Genomic DNA, 23490 nt, shown 5'->3' with positions numbered 1-23490 from the left:
ACCATATTTGAAAATCTGTGAAGATTTGAAGTCCAAGCTCATTTCAGAACTTAGTCTAAAGTCTCAATTTCAATTGAAATGTTTCCCCCACATGGTTTTGTGTTGATTAATTCAAGTTTTTGGGGGCCTTGCTATGTGTAGTTTGCATGTTTTCTCTGTGACTGTGTGGGGATGGGGAGGTTTCCATCCAAAGCCCAAAAACATATGTTTGAAAGTAACTGGTGGCTTTGAACTTTAATCTGTCTGGCGTTTCCTTCTCTGTTTGTGCTTCTCTCTTCCCATGCTCAGCAGCTGCAGTGTAGCATACCGTGTGACTTTGTACAGGCAGCCATCAAACTGGTTATTGATTGAGGATCATTAGGCTGGTGATCACATCGCACCATTTCACACTGTTTATTCCCCCACAATAAACATCTTGATTCATCACATATTTAGTCGGATCCTCGTTTCTATTTTTGTTTTTCTCACCGCTCCGGATTTAGATCATGTTGTCAGCTGCCATCATTGTTTCAAGCTGATTAAGAAACACTGTTTGCTCACATAATCTGAGAGCGCGTATGATGATATCCTGCTACCGCAGCAGATAAACCCCAGCAGCTGTCCACCATCCTGGATTCTGCAAGAATTTTCCTCCAAGGCCTCCCTTTGGATAAACAAATCCCGGCGTCTCCTCCATTCTGCAGCGGAGCGGTTCAATACCCTCTCATCTCTCCGCCCTGCAGTCTCTCCCCACCGCACATATTGGCTTCAGCCTCTACCAATCGTCTTATCGATCCCAAATGAAACACTGAACTCATCAATAAGGTCTTAATGCGAGTTTGTTGTTCAATCACTTGCCATTTAAATCACCGGGCTCAAGTCGCGCGAGCCATCCGTTTTCTGTCATACGCTGCACGTCTCACCAATTTGCTTTGTCATTTCGGGAGGAGTGCGCAATTATCATGAATATCTCCCGGCGCTCACTTTGTCTTCCGCTCAGAGCTCTGCGATCATGCCGGCGAGGATTCAGTAGCTCTTACCTCTCTTTTTTCATTCAACTCCTTTGTATCCTGTATTGAAAATAGGTGCTTTTCTCTTTCCTCCAATACTTACGATGGCCTATTCTTACATCTTAAATGAGGTTTCATGAATGTCACAAATGAAGTCAAAGTGCAACCCCATTGATTAGGCGGGTAATTAAGATGTAAATGTGGTTGTGGGCTGGTGAGCGATCACACCTGCGATAATAGCAGAGTGCTGTTAACATCACCAGGGGTCTGACTGCCACGCGAGTGTGCTGCCTTATCAATGTTTGGAGCCGGCTTCTGTTTAAATATAGGCTCTGCTCCTTATTCATGCTGTTTGCTAAGAGTTGTGCTACCACGGACAGATACCTGGCTGCAGGGCCGTGGCGGTTTTCTGCCGTGGGTGCCACTCTCTCCGGAGATGCCGTAGCTCCGGCGGCATCCACCTGGTTAAACAAAAGAGCGGCGGCGGAAGACGTTAAAGTCCATGTGAGAATCACCTTTGCTGCCAAACGCAATTAATGTGGAGGCATTTGTCACAATGACGCGTTCACCACTCATGTTGACAGAGCACACTGACACATAAGGCCACCAGGAGTGGAAGTGTGAAGCAGCAGAGCCAGGCGTATGTAAAAGCTGATTAAGTGTGACATGAGAAGGTAATCAAACATAATGTGGGCCCTGATTTTTCTAATTTTTTCTAATTTTATCCGTGCAAACCGGGAATCACATGCAACCCAGTAGCTCTCATTCAATTTGTTTGTTCAAACGTCTCATTCTTGTGTCAGTTTGACTTTTTACATGTATGGACTGTCATTTCTGTGTCCTCCAGATGATTACCTGTCCACACTGAGACAAGTGTTTCAGTGTTTCACTGAAGGTTTGACCAGGCCCCATGATCTCCTGTTTATCTATATTTGTGCTGCTTTTCAGTTGCTTCAGAGCTCGTAGTTTTGAGTTTTTTCTAAAGAAGATTTTATGAGCAACCAGTCTACTTTAGATCAGTCCACTTGGGCAGCTTTGAAGATGGCTGCATGCAGTGAGGTATTCTAGTCGAAGTAATGAGGAGCTTTACCTCTACTCAGTTAAATTACAGACAACTGATACAGTGTTGCTTCTATGCAGGAGTCACTCTGTGCATGTAGTTGTCTGACTTAAATACTATCATAAAATAATAGCAAACTATGTTTTCTATCAATTTCAGTGTGATATATAAAGATTTTAAAATGAAGGATTTTTTTTTCACAAACCTATGAAATCCTACATTTAATGCATTTTATTATCATTCTCGACAGTACTTATGTTAGGACACACAACGTCAATCTGCAGTTCTTTTTGAAAGCAGGTTGATAAAAGAGCAAAACCTGAGCAGAAATGATATCTCACCTCCTTGAAGGCAGACTGAAGTGGAAGCAACAATTGAATGATCCTGATTCCAATCCAAAAGTATTCTCTCTTATATGTGTGAAATGTCACAGATAACTCTCCATTTATAGATTTGTTGAGACACGCAAACACTGAATGATGCACTCCAAATACCGTGTCCCCTTCAAGTGTGAAGAGTAAATGCGCTTGTGGTTGCGAGTGCAGGTGAAAGCAGGCGTGTAAAAGCCGCTGGCAGTCCTTTAGGGCTCGGGCGCTCGCACACTGGTGTTAACAGTTCAGCTTTAGTGCCAGGTAGGAGAATGAATGACACGGGGCAGGGTGGCACATCCCTGGAGATGTTTGTCAGGAGATGTCCCTCCCTGCTGCATGTTTACACTCACAGGGGCCACACTTGGCTGTTAGCGGGGGAGAAAACCGGGAAAACAGCCGTCCTGGGAGAGCCAGGAGTCTTACTGTGAATATTAAAGAGAGAGAGAGAGAGGGAGAGAGAGTTATCTGGACAAAACAAAGCTGGGTTTGGAGAGCCCGGAGCTCATAATAAGCACAGCTCTTTCAGCGCACACCCAGGGCACTCTGGAAAAGTGGGGAGGCCGCTGAATGGGAAAGGAAGTAATAAAAAAAGCAAACTTCTTTGAAAAGACTCCTGTGTGAGTGTGAGTGTGTGTGTGTGTGTGTCTGTCTGTGTGTGTGTGTGTGTGTGTGTGTGTGTGTGTGTCAGGACACACAGTCCTACCTGTAGTGTCGTTGGCAGATGTGAGACGTAGTTTGTCTTCTTTCATATCTGGATCTCCAGAAAGTGTTTCCCTTGGTTTCTGCTGTAGCATCATCAAAGCTGGAGGGAGGATCTCTGACGGCCTCGTGAAAAAGGTAAGGAGGATCCATGCCGTGCCCCCCCCCCCCCCCCCCCCCTCCCCTACCCCCTCCGCCACCTCCACTCACCAACACGTTTAGATGGGAGTTTAAAAAGCAGCAACCCGCTAAACAAGATGAGCCAAGAGGCAGGAGGCAGAGTAAAGGGCCGGTGCGGTTTGATGAGAGCGTCTGATTGCCATTCTGCCTGACGTGCAGCCTAAATGAGCTAAGAGCGCGGCGGAGGGGCCGTTTGATTTTAGCATACGGACACAAACAAAGACGCACAAGTGGGGACGCTGAAGTGTCTGCCTTTGAAGTATTTGGCAACAATGCGCGCGCATTTTTTTTTTTTTTTCTTGTTTTTACTTTTGGCTGCGAGCTTGTTAAGATGGCGATGACAGTTCGGGTAGTTACCGAAGAACTTTTAGTGTCCACTTTGGCAAATATGGTCATGAAAGAGGGAGCGAGGTGGAACAAGAGTAGCAGTGGTGGCAGAGCTGGAACTTCACTGAGGTTTACCCCCCCGGGGTTGTCTTTTCGCCACTTCTGATGTCCCGTATCTGACTAGACTTCCACAAGTGGGGTAAATAAAGAATGACAGGCCCTCCCCCTTCACCTCCAGGCAGGTTTCACCTCTCCTCCCCTCTCCAGCCTCTACCACATGTACCTCTGTGTTGTGGTTGCCTGGGTTGCTAAAAAACACAGTCTGCAAAAGCATCCAAACACATTTGGGATTTTCTCTTTTCTTTCACTGGTGTGGTCACAGGGCGCTGAAGAAGACACACGTAAACACGCCAGAGGACCTCACATCGAGCCCGCACGCCGCTCGTCCTCAACAGATTGACGATCTCTCAACCGCTGAAACCTCAGCCCAGTCAAATGTGAGTTTGTCCTCGTTTTAAAGAGCAGTGAAGGATAGGCAGGCGTCATCTTTAGCGCTGCTCTCTTCGCAGGGGTGTGTGGCGGAGGCATATCTGGGAGCAGGGGGCCTGCTGGAGTGGCCGGTTCATGTACTGCCCCGCCAGCAGCCCGGTGCTTTGACGGCTGCAGTCGAGCACAGTAATCCAGATACTTAAGTCATTTTATCCACAAATGAAAAAAAGAATAATAATGATTCATAACAGGAAGAGGATGAGGTGAGTGCTGAAAGGACAGAAAGTGATGCTTGAAATACTTCATAACTTTGTATAACATGTTAAGTTACTGAAGCAGCAAAAAAACTGACTTTGAGATTATATTATTGTTTGAGTCCCCCACCTTTTTTTTGGGCCGGAGCCTTTTTGCTAAAATTTACTTCCAAACTAACAATTATGAGCTAATGAAATACAGTAAATTAGCTGTGCAACGCATGTGCATGGATCTGTGTGTGAAGGATGAAACTGCCTGACAAGTCTGCCATTCTCAGATAGAAATAGTCCACTGAGATGAAATAAAGTGTTTAGTAAAGTGTAAAATTGGACAAAATTGTGTCTACTGAGCCTGGTGTAGGTAAAGAAAGAAATACTTTGAGAAACCTGTTACCACATCTAAAACATTTCTGAGTGTCACTGCACTGCTGTCCGGCCTGTTAGGTGCCAAAAAATCTTCCCTCACTGTGCTTCTGAAAACTGACACACTGTGTTTATATGTGTAGGATTCACTGTCGGAGAATGAGACATTTTACCAAATAAAGGTGTTTTTATTTTCATATCACTAAAAGAGAGTCCTCCAATCACACTCTGACCTCCATTTTTTTTTTCCATTTCTCAGATATTTTAAAGAATGATCCATGATGTGTTAGTTATGTCTGCCGGCAAACATGATCTGATGAGCTTCAGAAATTCATTCAACAGATTTTTGTTGATAATATGAAAATTCAGATTGGAATAATTCCCTGAACAATGTTCACAGTGCAGGATCACGTAAAATAACAAACTCGTCTTTGGATCTTCTTGTTTTTCCAGCTGACGCGAAGCTTTTTCAGAATTCTCATGTTTTGCTTGCTCTCATGAGGAAACGTGATGTTTCCAGTTTAAGGAGCAGAGCCTTCGGGTTCGGGGTGTGCAGCGGCCCCTCCAGTGGCGTCCTCTCAGGTGCCAGACGGGGAGTCTGGGCACGGTGGCGCAGGCTCCACCCAGCCTGCGCCTCCCATCCCTCCTGTAGCCGCAGGCCAGTCAGGGACAGGCTGGAGATCAATAGCTTGTGTTTGCACATAGCAGCCCCATTTCTCAGCCAGGACACTGATGCTAACTATCAATAGCAATAAGGGGCTGTCTGAGACGCAGTTAACTGCTGGCCGACGAGCACAGCTGTCTGGCGGCAGTTGATAAACATCTTGTGCCCAGAGTCGCTGGCGAATAAACCACTTGATACGCCTCAGCGTTCCGTGGGTGTGTTTACTGTAAGGACGTGTGTGTTTCTCCTTGCTTTACGTGCCGCGTCTGCTGGCACGGCGGTCACCTGCGCGCCGCCCTCTCCTGCGGTCACGGGCCGTGACGCAGGCGTCGCCATGTGTGTATTCCGTACGTTCCGTGTTTACGAGCGTGAGAAGTAGCGTCGGGATAATTCGATGGGTAATTTTTAGTTTTGCTTCCAGGTTCTTAAAAATACATAAACACTGAGCTTTCAGGGGGTGATGTCTGTAATCTCTTCAAGATGTCTGCAGTGTTTGGTTCCTCTCTGGCCTGCAGTCTTTAGTGATGTGTGTCAGCGTAATCCGGCTCTGTTCTGTGAAACATCTAACCACCTAAGCATCCAAATATCATTTGTCAATGTCATATGAAAGCAGGCTGTGTTTTTCAAGAAGACCAAGGAGCTGCAGTCAGTGCCTTGGTGGTCGCTCGGTGCCATGGCGTTTCCTCTTAATGCAGCCCAAGCGAGTACTGTTTAATTAGATAGCAACATGAGAAAGTGTCTCATAACAGCTGCAGTGTTTAATGATTGGATCTGTGACTTGGTCGTATTTGATCAACAGGAAGAGGCAAAAAGTACGTTTTAAAAACGTATTAAAGTAAAGTGATGGGTGAATTTACCCATTCACCTGTACTTCCATATTGTGTTTTCTTAGAAAAGAATTATATTTGAGTAATTTCTCATGAAGTCTTTTATAATTATCAGAATCAGAATGATTCCATGAGAAGCAGATTGCAAGTTATTCATTTATGTTCATATGTAGTCTTTAAAATTATGGATTGCATCTGGGAATTAACTGTAATTGGTGTGAGACCTTCTGGTTATCACTTGTTTTTTAATGATTACTGTGATCTAATATACTCCGTTTCAGTAGTTATTATATCAACTGAAGTTAGCAGCAGTAAACAGGACGTTGTGCGTTTCAGTTTGGTAAAAAGCATCACCTCGTAATTTGAGTGTTTTCCTATTTAGAATTAAATTTATTATTATTCATTTGGTGCCGGGTGATATTTGAATAACATTTATTTTTAAGTTAGCAAATCACTCTGAAACATCCAGAGCTTTTATCAAATTGTCACATTTTCTTGCTTTACCCTTACTGTTGATATTTACTGTATTTTCACAGTTATGGCTCCTATTTGACATCATGTTATTTAAAGATTTATAATTTAATGCAAATCTTTACCTTGTTTCCGTTTGCCAGTAACTGTCAGTTTTTAGTATTCATCGATTGATTTATTTGAAAAAAAAAGTTTTAGAATTTCACAGAAATTTTCATCTGAGAAAAAGAGATGGAAAGAAGAGTGGAGGCTGGCAGCAATTCCTAATAGCAATAAAAACAGAATAATCATTAATACATTTAGTGTAACAAGTACGACCATTTTTTCTTCTGTTTTTCATAATGGAAGCTTTTGAAATATTATTTATATCTATATCAGTCCTCATCAATCATTCACTAAGCATCTCAGCAATCGCCTGTCCAAATAGGTTATTATTATTTATTATTATTATTATTATTATTATTATCATTATTATTATTAATAATAAAATCTAAAATACAATTGGACTTTTAAAAGCTTTAGATTATATTTTGTAAAACAGAAATATGAGACTTTGCAAATTCTACAACCGGAGGTGGATTTTTGTTTGAGTTTATTCTGTTTGACAGTGAGGGAGATGCTGCTGGGAGTTTCGTCTCTCTCCAGTAACTGAGAGGTTTAATCACATGCTTGACATCTGTACATATGTACCTGAACATCACACACACACACACTCACACACACACACTTACTCCAGTTTTGCATGGGAGATGACTGTACTACATGCAAAGTAACATACATGGCATGCGTGCGTGCGTGCGCGCGTGCATGCGTGCATGTGATGTGCCCGTGACCTCCGGCACCTCCGTGACACCCTTGAATGTTTGCTTGTTCTCCCTGGAACAGGACGGGATTGAAAGGGGGTGTCTGTAACCGCAGCTGAGATAATGTAAAAACAAACACGGCCCATTGATATGGGGCGATGCTGCAGGAAGTTGTCAGGGGGCACAATGGGGGGAAGACAATCTGCGGGACAAGTGGTGGCAGGGCTGTGGGAGGACAATAGAAAGGGTTTGATCTCTTAATTAATGGAGGCTATTCTCTGCTGTTGCAGGTACTGAATTTTAATGCAGGCGATTTTTCAGTGGGATTTCTTTAGTGGCGAAGCAGACCTCTAAATCCTGCGATCTGATTATATACAGGACTGATTCATTTCACCTCCATTCTTCAAATACATGTAGTGTCTGTTACACAGGAAGGCGTCAACGAGGAAAACCAGCAAAGGATTTTCTTAAAGATGTGATTCAAACACAAGAACCAATGTAGAAAAAATGACTTACCTGCAATTTAGAAATTCAGAATAGTTCAATATGTTTTCCTGCAGCAGCCGCAGCGTCATTAAGACTCGTACAGTGACACTGCGTGACTTGATACAAGGAAAATGTGGCCTTATTTCTTTATTTCTTTGAGCATGAGGCCAGCTTACAACAATCCCTTTAATCAAGCTCCTAATCCTTTTGAAAGACGTCAGTGTGCCATTAATAAGGCCGTGCACTTCTTGATATTTGTGTTGGGAGTGATGGGGGTCAACAGCTTCAGCACATACTGTTAAATAACATCAGTCAGGATGTCACTGAAATACTTCACCTTCATTTAATAAAATAAATCCAACCGGAATGTTGACTGCGAAAAGACACATTTCTGCCATTTAATCCACATGTAAGGAAGCTTTTCCCCCCAAAATAAGTAAATATATTTCAGAGATTCTTGAACTCCTGTTAAAAGGAACACATCTCAGCTGTGGTGTGTAAAGAGCAGTACAGGGGATCCACTTACACACACTGATATCCATAGTGCATCTTTGTGAAGCGCACACAGGCACAGCTGACCTAGATGAAGGCCTGATCCAGCTAGTTGTAATTCTTTGTGCATCTCATCGAGCAGGGAGCAGGACCGTGAATAGCAGCCCACCACGTGTTGAATACTGTGTCACACACCGTGTGTGTGTGTGTGTGTGTGTGTGTGTGTGTGTGTGTGTGTTTGGGGGGGGGGGGGGGGGGGGGGGGCCTTGTCTCTGCTTCCAACTCCACTGAGTGAGGATCAGTAACCGCTCCGTGTTTAGGAGATCCCCCGCGTTAACCATCGCATTATGCGGACAAACGCGCGCTGTTGCTGCGCTGTATGATCGATCTGGACGTGTCGGTGATAATAGTGAGTGATGGCTCCGCGGGCCGGACCCTGTCTGTCTCTCACGCCGCGCGCACTGCCATTGATCGTGCGTAACGGACTAATGCGCACTTTTTATGCGCATCAGAGTTCCGTCACTTTAGACAGAAATGATCATTCTGATGGCCAACAACTGCTTAGATAATGTCAGTTCTGGATTGTCTTGGCTTATTTTTTAATCCTTTTTTTTTTAAAAATAAAATATTAATCATTAGTAAAAAAAGATCCCCAGAAAATGTCTGTAATCCTACTTATTTTTTTTCTCTGGTTGTTCAGATTTTGTATTTTTAATCGATAGATATTATTGGGAATATTCTATCCTGAAAAAATTGAGGCAGGGCTCGTGGCGGGAACCATTTCAAGTGAAGGATTGAAACTTTTTGAGTGCTGTCAAACTTCCCCAGCCCCTCCACTGTTAACACTGTATCCTCACCGTCCCGACTGAATCCCATTTAAAACGTCTCCCGCTCGGCTGGGCTGCAAATCACCCTGTTTACAATCTCACACCAACACTCACATCAATTAACTGCCCATTGATTTTCCCGCCCGGGACATTACAATATTGCAGACCCCTTTTTCCTCTCCCTGCAATTTCAAGTTTGGTGCACATAATTGCATGGGCTTTTCAACGGCGCATACACACACATACACATACACACACACACACATTTGCCCTCCCGCTATTAACGATCATTTGCTGTTTGAGTTTGTTACTCACAGCTCACATTTCGATTTGAACTGCCAGTTTTTTTTTTGTTTGTTTGTTTTTTTTTTTAATATATACACCTCAGACATCTATCAATACTCCCAAAAATATGTTACCGTTTAAAAATATATATGCGTTGTTTAATTATTTTGCCATAACGCATTGATAAAGCAGATCACTCAGGGCCATCAGAGGTATTTGATTTTCCCCCTTGCTCTTTCCTTTTTTCATGAATAAGTAAATAGTAAGGCTAGTCGAAACTAAAAGATAGCTGACACAAGAGAGGACCAGATCCATCTAGCCCGCAGCTGCTCTTTAAATATTCAGTGAAAAATAATGGCATCCGAGGCATCACCTATAGTAACATTATTATCTTCATTTCTCAAAATCAGACCGACTGAGAGCTTCGTTTATCTTTTTCAGGTAATAAATCTACTCGACTCAGCGACTCACATGGAGCTCCTGGGGGACCTCTTGCCCTCTTAAAACATCCCAGCCAAAAGGCGCACCTCTCTTAGCGCATTATTCACGATGATAATAATAATAATAATAATAATAATAATAATAATGATGCTCCGTAATTTCTTGCAGGCTCAGTAGAGACAATTTTCATACGCTGTGTAGAAATATTTAGATAATGTTTCACTGTTTTGAAAATGCAGCCCTTGTACAAACACAAACGTATCAATAAGTCTTTTAAAAAACCTTTAAAAAGTAAAGCGATCGCTTTTTAATCTTAAAAAAACCGATTGTATGTGATATGAATATAAATAAGTTTTAATTTTTCTTATTGGTGAATTATCGAACTGAAAGTTTGGACAGTCCTCGTGGCGTGGGGCGAGGAGCTATTGGGTAAAAAAAAATGTTTTGGAAAGAAATTAAAAGCTTTATTTATTTTCATCCAGATTAACAGACTGCTGTCATTCCGCTGTCTTCACCACTGATCATCCCGGCGCGCACAAAGCGTTTGGATGTGCTGCGCGCAATCAGAGAGCGAGAGAGGGAGAAGGAGAGAGAGAGAGGGAGAGAGAGGGAGGGGAGGAGGGAGGAGGTGGAGGTGAATGGTGGAGTGACTGAATAGAACGGTGACCAATCAGATCCGGGATGGGCCGGGCTCCACATTTGTCCCAGTGCCGCACGGGCCCTCAAAGTTTGTTTATTCGCAGAACGCGCAGTGTGATGAAAACGTGTCAGTTAACTAACCCCTCAACCGACTAATAATAATCAAATGAAACTGATTGGGACGTCGGATCGCGCCGTGGACTTTTGGGAGCGCGTGCCGGTGCCGTTCACACGCGGAACATGCTCGCGCGAGGCGGCGCGTTTTGGCGCACCGGGATCCTCGTTTGAAAGTCTCCAGAGAGTCGGTGACGGTGCGCGCAACAACACGGCAAGAGCTGAAGTGCAGCGATCCTGACGCGAGAGCGCAGGAGGGACGCGCGGACCCGGTTTGCCGAAAGAAGAAAGTTGGCTGGAGATCTCGGAGGTTTTCAGTCCGCATCTACGGGAGAGGAGGAGAGAGAGAGAGAGAGAAAAAAAAAAGGAAAAAGAGACAAAACTGTGATCGCTGCTTGATCAATGTGAGAGATTGAAAGATACACGCAGGCACGGACTGGAGACGCTGACATTCCCCTGTAGTGGTCGAGATAAGCTTTGACTTGGCTAACAGAAGGGGTTAAACCGTATCTAAAAGGAGTTTGGAAAACCCAGCCTTTCTTCCCCATACGGATCAACTCATTGGGTGGGAGCTGAGAGAGAGACAAGAGTCCCCAGCAAATCAGGAGCTAATTGATTAAAGAGACTTCATTTGAATAGGAGGGGGGCTGGCGAGGTGCCAATCGCCTTTCAAAGAAGCCCTCCGTATGATTAATCGCAGAGCATTATTGATAATCATAACGGGGCACATGCGCGGTGGATGGGCTCGATTTACGTAATTTTTTGAGAGGGTTTTGTAGTCATTTTTTTATTCTTTGCCTGCTGATGTGCCAGCCAGCATGTCGCGGAGGAAACAAGCGAAGCCGCAACACTTCCAATCCGACCCTCATCTGCCTTTATCGGAGCACAATGGTGAGTCCAAGTAACCTCTTTTTATCCCAGCGCCGAGCATTTCTCACACTTTTTCCTGAGTTTTATTTCCCCAGTAAGTCCCACAGCCGAACATCTTTAACTTTGATTTGAGTTTCAAGTTTTTAGTTTTTGCGCGTTTCTGTAGGAATCACTTTAACTTCACGTTCGAAGTCTGAGACTTCACACAAAAGCTTCAAGACTTTTATTAAATTTGCTTGATTTGAGTGAAAATATAGTCTAGAATGACTTTTAGAAATAAAGTCGTGTTCAAGGCTGAAGTTTTAGATAATGCTTCAGGTTAAGTTAACGACACTAAAGGATGGATTTCTTTTTGCGCTCCTGGTGCGCCTGTGTATGAAAAGTTAGTTTTATTCTTTTCTTTTTTTTTTAAATTCCATCTTGAGTTAAACTTTAGTCACAATCGTGTGGAAAATGAGTCCGAAAGTCGTCCGTGCTGAGCAGCCGGCGTGTTTTCGCGATCAGCGGCTGCTCTCGGTGCGTCGACGCGGACCACCGTGTCGCTCCTGCCCGCTGCTCCCAACTTTTACTGCGTCCGGGACGCAGAAATCCCCGCTTTTCCTGCCCGCTCCAGTCCAACGATGTGAAGCGAAACCTCTTTTTCCTCTCTCTCTCTCTCTCTCTGTCTCGTCCCTCTTCTGTGAAATTCGTGACTTGATCCCACATTTGCGTGCTTTGCTGCTGTGTCGTATTATAAATAAAACCGCTCCAAAGTGCGTCAACGAACAAACATGTTTTGCAGATCCCCAAACAATCACCGCTGTTTACCTATCTTTTACACTGACACAAACCGTAAATAAAAGTATGGCTTCATTGATTGAAACACACACACACGAACGGACACAGATACAGTTATAACCCTGGTTGTTTTAATTTGTCTTCATCGGCGAAAACTATTTTATGAGTAAATCAAGGATGGGTAAAATAGGCATTCTCGTTTCTACTTACCCACTTTTATACAGGAGAAACTCATGAGTAATGTTAGTTTTAGAAAAAAATAATATATTTCTGAAGATGTTTGCTTTTATCGGTAACGCTGTGACTAAAAGGTGACAAGTTTGTACAAAGTGGCATCGAGATGTGCATCGTGAGGCTCAAAGGCCACCAAAACACGGAAGTTGCGGTTTAAATGTGAGTTGCTAAATTTATGAAGCTGCAAAAATGATATTCTGAAAATTAACAACTAAAACTCATCAGGGGGTTGTGTTAGAAAACAATTAAACAACAGAATTTTGTTGGAGGACGTTGCGTGAATCATAGTTGACCGACTTTTCTATCAAGGACTGACCTCCAAGAAAATAACTTATCTATCCATTCACTGTGTTTGGGAAATAGTTAACATAGAGGCGTTTCTATCTCGTTCTTCAATGCAGTGTGATCAAATTTTACAGTAAAAAAAATTTTTTTTAATCATTTCATTTGCCTAAAATATTTGAAATAAGAACTACATTAATATGTATATATTAAATAGCATCTTATTTTAGGCAAGGTCCAAAGACTAGTTAGTTTTTACTTATAAATGCAGCAGTTGTGTAACAATCCTCAACTGTATTTGTTGTTTATTGCAGCCTGAAAACAGTCACTCATCTGAAAAATATTATGCATGAAAATTATATTTTCGGCCCATGTCATCTGATTTTTAAAAACTTTGTGAGGAATAAAAAATCCAAGTTGTTTATTCTATTTTGATTTTTTTAATTGTTTTGTTCTCTAAATCCAAACACACGGATTAATGTAGAGTCACATTTGTCACTGAACCTTGCAGACTGCAGAAAGCGGTGTATTTCTCACTTAAGTGCAACACATGGTGACACCGTTGCAGAAGTCTTGAGTGTGTGTGTGTGTGTGTGTGTGTGTGCGCGTGTTTTTGTGAACGATTGGGACTTGTTGTCTCTAAGTTTTGGGTGGCATTTTACTGAGGCGGTGTTCAAAATTAATTTGCTGAGTGTCTTCTGGAGAGCTGTAGCGAGCCGGAAGTGAAGCGCAGAGTCGTGTGGAGCTTTGTGTGAGAGATGCTGAGGGCCACGGTTCCTGGGAGGTCGGAGCGAGAGCCACAGAGGGTGGGATGTTGAGCTGTTTTAACCTTTGCCTGTGTCCCTCTGTGTGGAGGTGATCAGAGTTCAGGGCTCAGTGTGTTCCACTCTGCCTCGCCATTGACCCTGCTGATCAGAGCTGCGGGCGGCCCAGCAAGGCCTCGGCATTTTTCACTCAAACGTTTGTGTCAGTGTGTGACTGCGAGGCCTTATCAATGTTGCGGCCATCCCCTCACGCCCTGCCAGAGTGGCCCTCCTAGAGCGGAGATTGGCAGGGCAGCCCCCCCTTTATGCTCTGTTGTTCCCTCGCAAACACAAGAGTGCAGCCGCTTGTCATTTGGCCAGTGTTTATGTGGTGCGAGTCTAGGTGTAGCCCGAAGGACTCGCTTTGCCTTTCTTCCCTCCCCTCAAGCTTTAAGCATGTCACCGGGGCAGAGCTTCTGAGATTTGAGTTTTGTCCTGGACCGCGGCGGCGTTTTAGTGGAACCCCATCTAGCGTTCGGTGGGATGAGTCCTGAGGGCTGGAAGACGGTGTGAGCAGAAACCCTCCTGAAGTTACAAGTGTCAAGAGGCTCACAGAGGCCCCCCCTGCCAAAAAATAATGTAGGAACTTTTGAATCTCTCGGTCAACTTTTTCAACTAATCTTCACTTTCCTGCCTCTCGATCAGACGCCGGTCAACCTCTCCGGGACTCTCTGTCCTCTCGCTCTGCCCTTTTGTCTTTTCCCTGTGCACTGCCTACATTGTGCTTTTGATAGACTCTACAGAAGTTTTCCAGACTCCTTCATACCGGCTTGACTTTATCTTAATTTTAATTCGATGTTAATCCTTGCTATTTTGGGATTTAAGCCTAATGCTAGCATCTGCGCTGTTTGTATACTACTCTTATGTGGACAGTGGATTGGAAGCGATGCATTGATTCACTTTTGAGCATTTCTTTCCCTCAACAAGTGAAGTAAAGGCATTGTGTTACAGAGCTTGAAGGGCAGCTTAGTGGCCTTGTAAACACTGATGTTATTGATAAAACGAATTTGCATCTGCATGGGAAATATATATTTTAATTTTTATCTTTCTTCTTTTTTTTCTTCTTTTTTTTGCTCTCTCACTACAAACTTGAGATGGCGTTGTGGAGGATGACACCGGCCTGTGCTATGATGCAGTTTTGATGAAAATGTTTTTGCACCACTTTCGGACAACATAAGATTTCATAATTTTCAGGCTAATAAGTTACATTTATTTGTAGTTCTTTTTTTTTCATTATTTAAAAGTCTTTCTATAACTTTGATATTACTATATTTCCGTGTTAATTATACAGTTATTAAAATTATTTTAGGGATTTTTCACAGTACTCCTACTGTAAAATATTTATCTGGGAATTGTTTTAATTAAATTCAACCACTATCTATTACTACAGTGTACGTTTGAATTAATTGCAGAATTAATTCAATTTTAATTTGTGCTGTTGCTTCACATCTTTCGTGTCTTGTTTTTTGTGCTCACAGGCATAAGTGCAAACACACATATTTTATTTATGAATAACTCTGCGCCTTAGTGAGACAAAAGTTGTTGTTTTTCCGTCCCTCTCACTGTCATATGATTGAATTTTCTTCACACTTATTCCTGTACAGTCAGCCTTGAGAAAAAAGGGAAAGGTGTTTTATTTGATCTTTTTCACACTATGAATCAAACACTTTTTTTTTTTTTTTTTTTTTTTTTTTTTCAAATTTGAAGCTCAGCGAGCAGGCAGGCAGGCGGGCGGGGGGGAGGGATGGAGGGAGGTTGGGGGGGGGGTTAACATGAAAAGTTATCATTAAAGTTGAGTCTTCCCTGTTTGCGTGGTTTGGTGGTGTGAGGGCCAGGGTTTACTGTCATGGCAACTTTGCGTTATCTGATGTCTCTGAGCGGAGAAACATTGAGGGAGATAATCCCTGAATTAAACAGGATCTGCTTTGAGTCGGCTGAGATGAGCAGGGCCAGGCTGCGCCGACGATCCCCACCGCTCCCATGCTGCGCGAACAATGGGAAGGCATCCTGTCTCTCTGTGGGGCAGGGCTGCACTTCTCTGGGTTTCATTTGCAAATGAATTCTTGGCCCTGATGAAAGTGTTGAGGGGCCAGAAACACAATGAAAGGGATTCATAAAGAAATGCAATTTGTAAATCAACGTGTATGTTAAATAGTGAGATTTTAGTGTGACAAAGAGGGAAGTGAATAAGGAAAGTCTGGAGCACAGCGGTGGTTCTGGGGGCAGGGTGTCCACTTGCTTTTTTGCTGTTTATGAAAACAGAAAGTTAAAAAAACAGATTTTCTATTCATTTGAAAGGTGGTCGCTAATTTGGAACTTTAATTCAGAGAAGTTACCGTGCTTGTGTTGTTTGTCCTGGAAGCTGGTGCATCCAGTTTTGTCAGTTTTTGAGAAGTTTTGATGCCTTCATTCCATTGTACCACCCTGCTCTGTAGTTTCCACTGAGTTTTTCCTCCATTGTCTTTCATTCTGCGTTTGTCCCGATGATATCTCTTTCAGTGGCCGTTTTGGGATCGGAGTTGCTCAACACTGTTGTGAAAAGAAAATATGTTAATTCTTCATCTAAACATTTAAATCACAGCTAATCATTTTGGTTCTGAATTACATTAGCACTTTACTTTGAAACTGTTTCCATCTCGATTCGTTTGTTTTTCTTTTTTTTATTTATTCGGCTTGGTTGTCTTAACTGTGTGCATGCAGCAGTCTGGGTGCCACAGGCTTGGTTGTTCATGTCTCACTGTGATTGCAGGCTGAGTGGATACAAATTAGTTTAGTGACATAGATAACCTGTCCAAGATGCCCATAGTTGGCTGAAAATGAGCAAAGTTGACAGCAAATTGAAAGTCTAATAAGTCCTTCAAATGCTTGATTTACGCCGAGTGGACAAGCCGACTTTGAAGGGCATGGAATATAGGAAATCAATGCCCTTCTATGAAATTTCATTAAGGCCCAATGTCCTCACTTCACTCTATTCTATATTTTGATGGATTATCTGGAGAAAATGATTACCTTTGGTCAGGCTGATGAAACCCAGATGTACATCTTGAAAGATCACTTTTAAGCAATATTTGAGTAGTTCTCATTGATTTTGTATCCCCTCTTATCATGTTTCAGAAGCCTCTGCATTGAATGAGGCCTTTTCTCATTTCTACTGGCTTATTGTTGCCTTTCAATCGTTGTTTTTGTGAACACATCAAAAGGATAAGTGTAAAACTGATTAACTTAAGATTAACAACAATGGAATTTGAGGAGATAAAGCTGCTTCTTCAGCTGCAAGACATTTCTAATCGCTAATCCTCTGTTTCCTCTTTTTCAGGGGACACAGAACTTTGCTCTGAAGACCCCCCCTGCAAGGAGTCTGACGCCCATGTCTGCAGCAGATGTTGTGCTGAGTTCTTTGAACTATCAGAACTTGAAGAGCACCAGAAGAATTGCACTAAGAATCAGTTAGTTCTGATAGTTAATGAGAATCCCGCCTCCCCTGCCGGAACATTCTCGCCTGGATCTCCACATAATCCCGATGACCAGATGAATGACACAGCTAACAACACTGATCAAACAGAGTGCAGTGACCTTTTAGAGCCTAACGCTCTTGAAAAAGAAGAATCCATGGACGTAGATGTTTCTGGAATGAGCAGCGGTCATGAAGAGGAAGGCAGCCACACAGAGAGCGGGAGTCCCATCAATACAGTGAGCAGCCACATTGGCAGGGGCACTTCTGGCCCTGCAGTAGGTACTTCAGCAACCTCTGCCTCCCTACCTCAGCTCAGTAACCTCACTGAACTGGGGAACTTCTCCATGATCAACAGCAATGTCATAATTGAAAATCTGCAGAGCACCAAAGTGGCTGTGGCCCAGTTCTCTCAAGAGACCCGTTCTACTGGAGGCCCCAGGGTGGCAGTGCCAGCCCTAATGGAGCAGCTCCTAGCCCTGCAACAGCAACAGATCCACCAGCTGCAGCTTATTGAGCAGATTCGTCATCAGATACTGCTGCTGGCTTCCCAGTCCCCAGAAATGCAGGTGCCCCCAACTACTGCTCCAGGCACAATGGGGCCTGCTGCCAGCCCTCTGACCACACTTAGCTCTCATCTCTCCCAACAGCTGGCTGCAGCCGCAGGCCTAGCGCAGAACCTGGCTAGTCAGTCAGCCAGTATTAGCAGCCTCAAGCAGCTGGCTGCAGCAGCGCAGCTACCTCAGTCCAACCCAAGCAGCAGTGAGACATCTCAGAGCATCACCACACTAGGGCCATCAACAGTCAATTCACAGTCCACTGACAAGAGGCCAGGCCATATGAGTAGCCTTCACTCTCAGCTAAGCAACTCCTCACTAGCTAAGTCATCAACGCCAGCATTTGGAATAGGTAGCTTGCTAAGCTCTGCAGTAAATCCCCTTCTACCTCAGCCCCCACCTGGAAACCCCTTGTTTTCCAGCTCTTTGCCTAATGTTGGCACCACTGTAGAGGACCTCAACTCTTTAGCAGCTTTGGCCCAGCAGAGGAAAGGCAAGCCGCCAAATGTCACTTCATTTGAGCATAAGAGTAGCTCCGACGAAGCTTTCTTCAAGCATAAGTGCAGGTTTTGTGGCAAGGTGTTTGGGAGTGACAGTGCCTTGCAAATACACCTGCGTTCTCACACTGGCGAAAGGCCATACAAGTGTAATATCTGTGGCAACCGCTTCTCGACTCGTGGTAACCTGAAGGTGCATTTTCAGCGTCATAAAGAAAAGTATCCACACATCCAAATGAACCCATACCCTGTTCCTGAGCATTTAGACAACATACCAACTAGTACTGGCATTCCCTATGGCATGTCAATGCCCCCAGAGAAACCTGTCACCAGCTGGCTGGACAGCAAACCAGTACTGCCTACTCTGACGTCGTCAGTTGGCATGCTGCTGCCACCAACCATGCCGAACCTGCCACATTTCATTAAGAAAGAAGATCATTCGATAGCCATAACTAGCCCTTCTGTTACTGCAAAGAGTGACTCAGGTGCTGCCGAGCCTTCCGCAAAAAGTAATGATGGAGTGTCAGCAGAGGGCGAAGGTGCAACTTTGCCTACCTCAAATGGAAAAACTGAAGAAGGCAGCCACTCCTCAGGCTTCATGACAAATATGAGCTCTGCTTCTGAGAGTACTGCTGAGTATACAACATCCAACAGCCCACCCATGATGACCAACCCACTCATGCCTCTCATGTCTGATCAATTTAAGGCTAAGTTCCCTTTTGGAGGCATCCTGGATCCTCTTCAGGGCTCAGAAACCTCCAAACTACAACAGCTTGTGGAGAACATTGATAGAAAGGTGACTGACCCCAATGAATGTGTCATCTGCCATCGAGTGTTGAGCTGCCAAAGTGCTCTGAAAATGCACTATCGCACTCACACTGGGGAGAGGCCTTTCAAATGTAAAATCTGTGGCAGAGCATTTACCACCAAGGGAAATCTTAAGACCCACTACAGCGTACACAGAGCAATGCCTCCTCTTAGAGTGCAACACTCCTGCCCGATTTGTCAGAAAAAGTTCACAAATGCTGTGGTTCTTCAGCAGCATATTCGTATGCACATGGGCGGACAGATCCCCAACACCCCCCTGCCAGAGAGTTACCCAGAGTCTATGGCCTCTGACACTGGTTCATTTGAGGAGAGAAATTTTGATGATTTGGACAACTTCTCCGATGACAATGTGGAAGGAATGGAAGAGGGCCCAGACAGCAGCGTGCCAGACACACCAAGGTCAGCTGATGCTTCACATGACAGTCTGTGTAACTCCCCTGCTCCCCTCGAAACAGCCAGCCATGAGGGGCAAGAGAAGAACAGTCAATATCATGATCACAATAATGAAATGGAGGACCTCCAATGCAGCAAGGCTACTGCAAATGGCTTAGTTGAGGGAGACTGCCTCACCAATGACTCCTCATCTCTCGGAGGGGATGTTGAAAGCCAAAGTGCGGGGAGTCCAGCTGTGTCAGAATCTACCTCCTCCATGCAGGCGCCATCCCCCACAAGCATGCAGCCACAACTCCGTAAATCCCCAAGCCTCGAAGAAAGGCAGCAGAGGGCCTTAAGCTTGGACCAGAGTGGTGTAAGCCTTCTGCACTCCCACCCTTCCAACATCGGGGCGCTGGACCTTACATCTGTCAATCCCTCAAAGGATTCTCTGGGCATGATATTCCCCTTCCGAGAGCGTAGCACCATCAAGAACACATCTTGCGACATCTGTGGGAAGACCTTTGCTTGTCAGAGTGCCTTGGACATTCACTATCGAAGCCATACCAAAGAACGACCATTTATTTGCACGGCATGCAACAGAGGTTTCTCCACCAAAGGAAATCTCAAGCAGCACATGCTCACCCATCAAATGAGAGACCTGCCCTCACAGCTCTTTGAGCCATCAAACACCAGCCTGTCCTCCAGCCCAACCCCTTCCCTGTTGTCTGTTGGCTCTCTTAAACCCGAGGTCAATGGCTTCCTCCATGGCCTCCACCCGGAGAGCAAGGATGTGCCCCCTGGCCTGGTCACCTCCTCCGCCTCCACTTCCCCGGTGCTTTCTGCTGCCCCGCCACGCAGGACACCCAAGCAGCACTTCTGCAACACCTGCGGGAAATGCTTCTCTTCTTCCAGTGCCCTGCAGATCCATGAGAGAACCCACACAGGGGAGAAACCCTTCGCCTGCAGCATCTGTGGTCGAGCTTTTACCACCAAAGGAAACCTCAAGGTAAATGTCAAAACACCCAGAAAGCTGTTGGTTTTCTAAAAGTTTGTGCGTGAGAATGTTAATGAAAAATGAGTCTCGAGGCTGCTATTTAGTTTTTATACGGCATGTCAGAGCATTAAGAATCAAGAGGTGGTAATGTTGTATAATTAATGAAAGAAAGAGCTTTGTGAGAAAAATTACCCTAGTGGAAAGGCTGAATCACGCAACTAATATGATTACTGGGGAGAAATTCCAGCATGCGATCAGCTAAGAATGATTCGGCGCACAAGATTGTCAGAGGCAATCACTATGAACTCAGTGTTTTTCCACAAGACAATCTTAGAAATATGTCACAGACCTAAATCATTAAGAAAAACCCATTCAATGATCTACTGAAACTTATGAATTATTGTAAAACCATCTTTACCATGTTATCATAAATACTGTTTTGAATTCTTGATAGCTTGATGTTTTTTCCTGAATCTGTATGTTTCCAGTTAAGACTTCTTTTTGAAAACGTCTTGTAAATTATTGCACATAAAATACAGTAGAATTAGACTTTTGTAGATTTTAACAATCATGAATGACGGTGTCTTTATCCTAAAAAGATAGGAGCAGAGGGGATTTGTCTCTTATAATGCTAGCTGGAGTGAAACTGGACAGGCTAATTTTTGCCCCCGCCCCGTTGTCCTGTTCTGGGATGAGTGAATTACAGTTAAACAGCATGTATCATTCTTGCCAAAATAGGATGTTTACACTGTGTTGGTACCTCTCACAGCACAAACAGCTCACTGGTTCACTGCACGCAGGGTGTGAAGCTATTTTAATTCACAGTTGAGCATTATTATTATTTTTTCCATTGCATCATCTCATGTGCAGTTCTTGTGGCCAAGTTTGTAAACATCACTAATTTTCATCCCACTCATTGTTTTGTCTCTCTCTCTCTCTCTCTCTCTCTCTCTCTCTCTCTCTCCCTCCCTCCCTCCCTCCCTCTTCGTGTGTCTAGGTTCACATGGGCACACACATGTGGAACAGCGCACCCGCCAGACGTGGCCGCAGGCTCTCTGTCGATGGGCCGATGGCCTTCCTCGGCACAAACCCCGTCAAGTTTCCTGAGATCTTCCAGAAAGACATGGCGTCGAGGGCGAGCAACGGGGACCCGGCCAGCTTCTGGAACCAGTACGCTGCGGCCTTTTCCAATGGGCTGGCCATGAAGACGAACGAAATCTCTGTCATTCAGAACGGAGGCATCCCACCCATGTCGGGCAGTTTAGGAAACGGGGGCAGCTCTCCCATAGGCGGCCTGACGGGCAGCCTGGACAAGCTACACAGCACAGAGCCCAACGCCGCTCTGGCTGGTCTGGAGAAAATGGCCAACACAGAGAATGGGGCTCACTTCCGGTTCACGCGCTTCATGGAGGACAATAAAGAAATCGTCACTAATTAGAGCGCACGTCCTCGGCACTGGACACAGACTTGACGAGTTGCCTCCAGGCAGACTGTACACATATGTTGACACACGCAGCGAAGAAGGAAGAGAACAGGACAGGGACAAAATCAACTGAATTGCTTTGCTCGCCATTGAATCTTTACGAACACGAGTGTGAAGACAAGTTGCTTTTTTTGTACAATGTACATGTTATAGTTTTAAGGAGCTTATTTATTAGTGATTATAACCTTGCTTGAAACCAAGTGGAAGCATTAACAGTTAGGTTTTGTTTATTTTAAAGCCAGAATGGGTATGTATGGGTGCTTAAAAATGTGCTTTTGAAACGTAGAGTATCTGGTTAGATGACCTTACCTTGGCATTAAGTTATTTTCTGTCTGTAGTAGCTATAACCGAACTGTCTATGTTCATGTGATGCATTAGCCCTGTAATAAGCAAACAGACTTGCTGTAAATAATGTACACTGATCTTCTGTAGATGGTCTAACATCTGTATGTTCATGCCCCCTCCCTCCCCCATACACCTCCCTTCATCAAGACAAAACAATGAATTTCAGGCAAGGGACAAAAAGATGCGGTGTAGTTCCTTTTTTTGGTGTTGTTTTTTTTTTTTTCAAATTGTTATTTACCTTTTATCTTATTTAAGGAAGACAAAACTTTGAAGTTTGTTACATTTCAGAGTTTTCTTTAGTGTTAACTTGTTTTGTTGTTACAGTCTCTGTTGTATTGTACTTTCTACTTTTTTGTTTACTTCCATATTTTTTCCCCTTCAATCTCTCTTTTTTTTTTTTTTTCTTTTTCTTTGTTGCTTGTATTTTTGGTATTGTTGAAAGCAAGACAGTTACTAAAAGGGGAAACATTGGGTCTGGCCTACTTCCTGTTTTATTTTTCCCTTGGGAAACAGCGAACCAATCGAGTGAGAAGGATTCTTCTATAGTTTCTCAGCTGGATTTCCACATTGCTGCTATGTCCCAGCATCCTCACTGACATCAAGTGCAAACGTTCTGTGTCGAATCTTCTGTAAATACGTTCAGATGTGGAAATACGAACTCCCTCACAAAGAAAAATGTACATATAAAACTCACAGGAGAAGGAGAAGTCCATCACAGGCCGCCAGGGGACAAAATGATAGTGTTTTTATAAATATAAATATATATTGGGTTTGACAACCTTTGGACTGTTACATGCACTTTCTTGGAAAGTTGGAAGATCTTTATGGGTCCAGTTTCTCTACACTTTAATACCTACTAACAACTAAGATACTGTAATTCTTTACTCTAATAATCAAATACATCAGTTTTCCAAAAGAGACATTGTGTGTTTGTGTGCTTTCATTTCTCCCTTTTTAATCACACCACAGAAAATTAACTGACTTTTTTGTGCTTTATTTTTTTTCCTTTTCACTAAAAACTAAAAATCTTTAGAAATATTAAAAGCAATGCTTATTTCTAAATCGTCTGTGTGGCCCTCTTCACAATGAGGCTGGTAGGCTGGAACAGGGTGTTGATGGGGTGAATTTTCCTGCTCTTTAATTTTAAATGATCGCAATTTTAAAGTCATAATTCCTCGTTGCCAATCCTTGAAACGACCGATTAATGGTTAAT

The 23490-nt window shown here is 43.8% G+C and overlaps 1 protein-coding gene across 1 annotated transcript; it reads left to right on the top strand.

Annotated features, from left to right (window-relative positions):
- The first annotated feature begins 10765 nt into the window (after nt 1-10765).
- Nucleotides 10766-23197, top strand: sall1a (spalt-like transcription factor 1a). Its single transcript, XM_030082384.1, has 3 exons — nt 10766-11672; nt 17064-20461; nt 21447-23197. Exons 1-3 carry the CDS (start codon nt 11600-11602, stop codon nt 21885-21887), a joined length of 3912 nt encoding a protein of 1303 aa, XP_029938244.1. The 5' UTR covers nt 10766-11599; the 3' UTR covers nt 21888-23197.
- Nucleotides 23198-23490: the final 293 nt, after the last annotated feature.

Source organism: Salarias fasciatus, chromosome 1, assembly GCF_902148845.1.
Source record: "Salarias fasciatus chromosome 1, fSalaFa1.1, whole genome shotgun sequence".
In the NCBI taxonomy this organism is placed as follows: Eukaryota; Metazoa; Chordata; class Actinopteri; order Blenniiformes; family Blenniidae; genus Salarias; species Salarias fasciatus.
This window is presented reverse-complemented; position numbering and strand designations above follow the sequence as displayed.

Bases quoted from the DNA above. Each gene is read 5' to 3' on its own strand.
- sall1a (XM_030082384.1), top strand. From the start codon at position 11,600: ATGTCGCGGAGGAAACAAGCGAAGCCGCAACACTTCCAATCCGACCCT. The intron at 11,673-17,063 runs GTGAGTCCAAGT...CCTCTTTTTCAG, and splicing joins GCCTTTATCGGAGCACAATG to GGGACACAGAACTTTGCTCT. The intron at 20,462-21,446 runs GTAAATGTCAAA...TCGTGTGTCTAG, and splicing joins CCACCAAAGGAAACCTCAAG to GTTCACATGGGCACACACAT.